Source organism: Arachis hypogaea, chromosome 18 (assembly GCF_003086295.3).
Source record: "Arachis hypogaea cultivar Tifrunner chromosome 18, arahy.Tifrunner.gnm2.J5K5, whole genome shotgun sequence".
NCBI lineage: Eukaryota > Viridiplantae > Streptophyta > Magnoliopsida > Fabales > Fabaceae > Arachis > Arachis hypogaea.
Window position 1 is genome coordinate 25,904,248 of NC_092053.1, and position 7,354 is coordinate 25,911,601.

A 7,354-nucleotide genomic window follows, 5' to 3' on the forward strand; every position below is an offset into this window, starting at 1 on the left:
TGAAATGTACTTTTCTTGCTAATTGAATATTTATCACTTTTTGTTCAAATCTGAATCGAATTCGGTTCATTTGTAAATTGAGTTAAGTTCACTTGATACTACTGTTAAGTATTCACCAAATTTAAACCAAATTCAGTTCATTTTTGGATCCAAATGAACCTCAATTAAAAGGAGGAAAAGAACAAACGTAGCAACAACAGCAACAATAAAAGAATGATAATTGAGAGAAAACACGCGAAGAAGAAGAAGGAGGAAGACAAAGAAGATAAGAAAGTAATTTTTGTTGAGTTTGAGCTTGCTTGATTTAACTTGAATACAAAAATGCTTGAATGTGTAGTTGGACTCTTAAAAATTATTTTTGTCAACTTCTAACATTTCGATAATATTAGTATTAAGATAAGAAAAATTTGTTTTTTTCTTTTTAAACTCACTAATTTGGATTTGATTAGATTCTATTTTTTGCAAATCACTTGATTATATTGAATTTCGAATCTACTTTTATAACCGATTCAATTCAATCCAATCCAAAATGCACAATGTACTATAATATTATTATATTTAAAATTATACTGATAACATGTTCAATTTATTAGATATTTTTATATTATTCTTGTATTATCATTATTTAATAAATATTCTATGTTCAAAATGTGATTTATTTATTTATTTTAACTAATCTATACTTTTATTTCTATTATTATGTTATCATTGGATTTTTAAGATATTATTAAACTTATTATATCAGTGTTGATTTTTTTTTTGTGACTATCATTGTTAGTTTAGTTATTTAAAATTTAATGTTAAGAGTTGTTATATATATATATATATATATTTTTTTTTTTTTAATTTATAAAATCGTAAATATAATCCAATCCAAACCGCTTGAAATTGAATCAGATTGGATTGGATCGAATTCGATTTTCTTTTAAAAATTATTTAAACCAAATCGTACCGCAAATAAAATTAGTGTTCGAATCGAATAAAATTTTAACTCGAAACCGATCCAAATCGCAGCGTAAACACCCCTAATAACAATACAAATATTTACGCACCCACCATTTTAAAAATATTAATTATATACAAATATTTAGGCACCCACCATTTTAAAAATATTAATTATATAATTGTTTATAAGTGCAAAGAAATTTTTAATACTATAGGTTTATAGATTCCCACGAAAGATTAAGAACTTTCCTTTTCTGTCTTGCACTATGCGAGACTTGTGCTCCCGTTCCCATCTCTCTTCCAAACCCACTGTTCCTTGATTTGAAGTTTCTGCTATCTTTGTCTTCCTCTCTAGATTCTATCATCTATCACTGTTTTGGGTTGAATTTCAGAGACACAGCTATAACCCCCTTTGAAAAAGAAAAAGAAAAAGAAAATTAAAAATTAAAAAAACAAAAACACAATCTTAGGAGAGAGAATATAGAAATGACGTTTTTGGTTTGGAAACTGAAGCAGAGGTGTTTGACGAAAGTTTGCTGAGGTTAGGTTCAGAGTCCACTGTTCTTTGTTTTCTACCCTTTTCTTTATTCTTCTTATTCAAACTCTCTGGGCTTAAATTTCAAACCTTTTCTGGTTTCTGCCACAAGAAGTAACCAAAGGTTTCATTTTTTATGAGAAAGGGCTATCTGGGGTTTGTGTTAGTGTTTGAAGAGGTCATTGTTGAGTTGAGTTTCTGAGAAATATTGAGTCATGGGATTTTGATTTTTGGGTCAAAGATCTTAAATTTCTGTTTTTTTTTTTTTTTTTTTCAAGTGGGGACTGAATGGGATCTCAACCTCACCGGCTAACTATACTCCTTTGTTGTTGTTGTTAGTATTGATTGTTGTCTTCACTTTATTTTTTTCAATGGGCACTATTGATTGCTTCATTCACAAGCTGTTGCCATATGGTCCCTATTCTATTTTCTTTGGGGTTTTGGGGATTTGGGATATAAGTTTCTTCATTTGAGCATCCCCTATCTCTTTCTCCAAGAGGAGGTGCTGTTTTTAAAATTTTCCTCTCAGGTTGTGTAAGGAGGGGTTTTGGGGTTTTCTCCTTCAATCTTTACTGTCTTAGATCTCTTTGTTCTTGGGATTTGGTGTTATTTCTGGTTGGGATTGGTGATCTGAATATTTTACTTGGAAGTTGGTGTTTGGTGCTTTCCTTTTCAAGCTGCTTGCTGCTTCAATTTGAGGGGATTGTGAATTTTGTTTGAAGCTGTGATTAAAGGTTCCTTCTTCACTTTCCCAGTGATAGTAGCTACCACTATGTGTATGGAGGCTTAGCCTTTGATTTTTTTTTTTAGCATACACATATCAAGTTATTGTTTTCAGCAATGGTGATTCTCAGATGTTTGTCAGTGACAATAATTCTGCAGTGGTGTATGTTGGCTTGCTTGCTATGGCAGGCCATATCATCATCTTGTGACCCTCTTGATTCATCAGCACTGAAGGAATTTGCAGGCAACCTTACAAAGAACAATTTCATGACATCATGGTCTAATGATGTTTCTTGCTGCCAGTGGTATGGTGTTATTTGTGGTAATGTAACTGCTGGTGGTGGTGGTGGAGCAGCATCTAGCAGAGTTACTAAGTTGAACCTCCCTGGAATTGGTCTCAATGGTACAATTCCAGCATCTTTATCAAAGCTAGATCAGCTAATTTTTCTGAATCTGTCGTTCAACCATCTTGGAGGTCGATTGCCTGTGGAATTCTCCAATTTGAAGCTCCTGAGGATCCTTGATTTGAGCCATAACATGCTTTCAGGACCGGTTTCAGCAGCGATTTCCGGTTTGCAATCCATTCAAGTGTTGAACATTTCCAGCAATTCATTTGATGAGGACATGCTCAAGCTTGGTGAGTTTCCTCAGCTCCTTGCTCTCAACATGAGTAACAATTCATTCAATGGCAGGTTCAATTCCAGAATTTGCAGTTCCTCAAAGGGTCTTCAAACCCTTGATTTATCTGCAAATCATCTTGTTGGTGGTCTTGAAGGCTTGGACAATTGCGCGAAATCTCTTCAACAGTTGCATTTGGATTCAAATTCATTCACTGGCACTCTTCCAGATTCATTGTATTCATTTTCAGCATTGGAGCAATTCTCAGTCTCAGCCAACAATCTCTCTGGCCAGTTAAGCAGGGAATTAAGTAAGCTCTCTAGCCTAACAGCTCTTGTTGTTTCGGGGAACCGGTTTTCCGGGGAGCTCCCGAATGTGTTTCGGAGCCTCTTGAACCTAGAACAATTGGTCGCACATGCCAATTCATTTACTGGACCATTGCCTTCTACGTTGGCTTTTTGCTCAAAGCTTAAGGTGCTTGATCTTAAGAACAACTCTTTGTCTGGTCAAATTGATCTTGATTTCACTGGCTTGTCTAATCTTAGCACACTTGATCTTGCTACTAATCACTTCAATGGATCCCTTCCGAACTCGTTGTCCAATTGCCGTGAATTGAAAGTCTTAAGCCTTGCTAGGAATGGGCTAACTGGTCGAATTCCCGAAAGTTATGCCAATCTCACTATGCTTTCTTTTGTGTCTATCTCAAATAACAGCTTAGTTGACTTATCCGGGGCTCTATCTGTTCTGAAGCAGTGTAAAAACCTCACCACTCTTATCTTCACAAAGAATTTCCATGGTGAGGAAATCCCGCAAAATGTAACTTTAGGATTCGAGAGCCTTTTGATTTTGGCATTCGGAAATTGTGGTCTTAAAGGCCAAATTCCTCCATGGATATCAAATTGCAGGAAATTGGGAGTCCTTGATTTGTCTTGGAACAATTTGAATGGTAGTATTCCCTCTTGGATTGGTCACATGGACAGTTTGTTCTACTTGGATTTGTCGAACAATTCTCTGACCGGAGGAATTCCGAAAAGCTTGACAGAGTTGAGGGGCCTCATGTCGACGAATTGTACCCGGCCGAATCTCACGGTATCCTCCGGCATTCCACTCTTTGTGAAGAGAAATAAGAGTGCTAGTGGACTACAATATAACCAGGCCTCGAGTTTCCCTCCATCAATTTTGTTGAGCAATAACATGTTGAGTGGAAGTATATGGCCTGAAATCGGTCACTTGAAAGATCTTCATGTCTTAGATTTGAGCAGGAATAACATTTCTGGTACCATTCCTAGCACTATCTCAGAGATGGAGAACTTGGAAATGTTGGATTTATCCTACAACGACCTTGTTGGATCAATCCCTGAATCATTTAACAACCTCACATTCTTGTCGAAGTTCAGTGTGGCATATAATCGATTGCAAGGAAAAATTCCAGATGGAGTGCAATTTTATAGCTTCCCTAGTTCAAGCTTTGAGGGCAACTTGGGGCTTTGTGGAGCCATTGATTTACCTTGCAAAAACGTCCCAAGTTTAAAGCCCAGTTCGTCTTCTGGTTCTTCGAGAAAACGAGCTAATGTACTTGGCTTAACGATCGGCATAGGGATAGGGCTTGCACTGCTTCTTGCAATTATTCTGCTCAAGATGTCAAAGAGGGAAGATAAGCCAGTTGATAATTATGATGAGGAACTCAGCAATAGGCCACACAGGTTATCCGAAGCACTTGTTGCCTCGAAATTGGTTCTGTTTCATTCGGATTGCAAGGATCTAACTGTTGCGGATTTGTTAAAATCCACAAACAATTTCAATCAAGCAAATATTGTTGGTTGTGGTGGGTTTGGCCTTGTTTACAAGGCATATCTTCCAAATGGCACAAAAGCCGCCATCAAGAGACTCTCCGGGGACTGTGGTCAGATGGAACGAGAATTCCAAGCCGAAGTAGAGGCCCTTTCAAGAGCTCAGCACAAGAACCTTGTTTCTCTTAAAGGTTATTGTAAGCATGGCAATGACAGGCTGCTAATTTACTCTTACTTAGAGAATGGAAGCTTGGATTACTGGCTGCATGAGAGTGTGGATGGGAATTCGACTCTAAAATGGGACGTGAGGCTCAAGATTGCGCAAGGTGCAGCTCGCGGATTAGCTTACTTGCACAAGGGGTGCGAACCATACATAGTGCACCGTGACGTTAAATCCAGCAACATACTGTTGGATGACAAGTTCGAAGCTCATTTGGCTGATTTCGGTCTCTCAAGGCTACTTCAACCTTATGATACTCATGTCACAACAGATTTAGTAGGGACATTAGGGTACATTCCTCCAGAATATAGTCAGACACTGACGGCAACCTTCCGGGGCGATGTTTATAGCTTCGGCGTGGTTCTTCTCGAGCTTCTTACGGGTAGAAGGCCTGTGGAAGTCATCAAGGGGAAGAATTGCAGGAACTTGGTGTCTTGGGTGTTTCAGATGAAATATGAGAACAAGGAGCAAGAGATCTTTGATCCAGCAATTTGGCACAAGGATCATGAGAAACAGCTCTTGGAGGTTCTTGCTATTGCATGTAAATGTCTAGACCAAGATCCTAGGATGAGACCTAGCATTGAAGTAGTTGTTTCATGGCTTGATAGTGTAAGATTTGATGTCCCTCAACAGTGATCTTTATATATAGTTCTTGAAGTAATGCCTTTAGTTATCTGGGTTTTGGTTGTTATCAAAATATCATCATTGACAATACATTTTGTAAAGCAAGTTTGTTGTAATATGAAAGGTGCAGTGTTTCTTAATACAGCTACTACCTTGGTTTTTTTTTTTTCTTTTGAAGCCATTTAGTTCATTATACTTGATATAGGATTTTTTTTTTCTATTCTAAAATTAAAAAAAAAAATTATTTCTCCCAAAAAATTAATTAGACTTTAATTCCTGAAATACGTTTGTTTGTTTGTTTGTTTTTTTTTTTTTTTTTTTTTTTTTTTTTTTTTTTTTTCATTTAGGTTGAGTTCGCTGCATCTCCGGCGAATCTCACTAATTTTGTAAGGTTTCCCGTACCCCGTGTATATTTTTATAGAGTTCGCAGCATCCTCCGACGAACTTCACTTCGTCTTCCTCCATAAAAAAAGTTGGAAAGTTGAATATTGGACAAACAAGAGCAACTATTATCATCGTCTCCAGGAATTTGTAGGAGTACCACAAGAGTATACAAGAATAGTGTAGTAGGAATCATGCTTCCCAGCATCTTAATTAAAAAAAAAAACCTAGTTTAGTTTAACAACATCTTAATTAAAAAAAAACCTAGTTTAGTTTAACAATAGTTGCTATTGAAAAACCATGCTTGTTGTCTGTATTCAACTTCCCAACTTTTCTTCTCATCCAAATAAAATCAAACTAAGATTTTTTCAAAATTAAAAATCTTGATCATATTATATATTTTTTTCAAATTAGAAGCAAAGAAGCGGTTGAGAGAGCATAGAAATTTAAAATTCGTCGAGATACGGCAAATTTTATAAATTTTATGAAGTTTGTTGGGTACAACGAACTTTTCTCCACAAAAAATAATTGAATTCGAAGAATTAAAGTCTCATTAATTTTCTTGGAAAAATATATTTTTTTTTAATTTTGGAATAGAAAAAAATCCACTTGATATAGGTGTATATGTATAAAGACTTGTATAAATATTGCGGCAATAAGAAATTAAGCAGCAGTATTAAATATGCAGCTTTTGCTTTCACTATGTAAATTAAGGTAAATTAATTAATGTGATTTATTCACCTTGTTATGCATTTATGTGTTCAATGTGCATGTGGGGCATGGAGAACATGACAAAAAAGCTTCAAATCCTTCCAAATTTAGGTGTCTTTATTCTACAGGCTGACTTTTATATACCCTGGTCTGAATAATAAGTTGAGTTTTGGATTATTATTTTTTTGTTTTTATTCTTTGATTTTGTTAGATTCACATTGTGTGGCTGCAATTTGTGGATTGTGGTTGTACCTAAAAAGTGTGCATGGACCATATGTCATTATCCTTTTCTTAATTTTTTATAAACCATAAATTTCACAAACTAATGTTGCTCACTTTGTCTAAATGTTTATTTAAGCATGGAAAAACCAATTCCAAAAGGCATAGCAAATTGTCTAAACAAGCCACCCTAAGGTACATTTTGGCCTTAGCTTGAAAGCTCCTTACCTGTATCACATTGACATATAATTACTTAATTTTAGGGCAAATTTCTTTGACTTTTTGTGAGGTTTGGTGATATTCACACGATCCTCATTTTGTATTTTGTTCACATTACATTGACAATCACCAAGAAAGGTAAATATAATGTTTTCACATGTTAAATACTTAAGTATGATGTATTATTAGGGTTGACGGGTTTATTTCTAAACACTCTTTATTAAGTAAGAAATATTGAGGTCTTTGTTAATTTAAGATGCGTTGTATTCTATCTATGATGTCTGGATACTAATACGGACACAAAACACAACACGACACGGAATAGGCGGACATATAAAAATTTTGGTATGATATTTCGATATTTCATTA

The 7,354-nt window shown here is 35.4% G+C and overlaps 1 protein-coding gene across 1 annotated transcript; it reads left to right on the plus strand.

The window, feature by feature from the left end:
* The first annotated feature begins 1,156 nt into the window (after window positions 1-1,156).
* LOC112769057 (phytosulfokine receptor 2) lies at window positions 1,157-5,595 on the plus strand. Its single transcript, XM_025813452.3, has one exon. It carries the CDS (start codon window positions 2,321-2,323, stop codon window positions 5,465-5,467), a length of 3,147 nt encoding a protein of 1,048 aa, XP_025669237.1. The 5' UTR covers window positions 1,157-2,320; the 3' UTR covers window positions 5,468-5,595.
* The last annotated feature ends 1,759 nt before the right edge of the window (window positions 5,596-7,354 follow it).

Coding starts and splice junctions, on each gene's coding strand:
- LOC112769057 (XM_025813452.3), top strand. CDS start 2,321: ATGGTGATTCTCAGATGTTTGTCAGTGACAATAATTCTGCAGTGGTGT.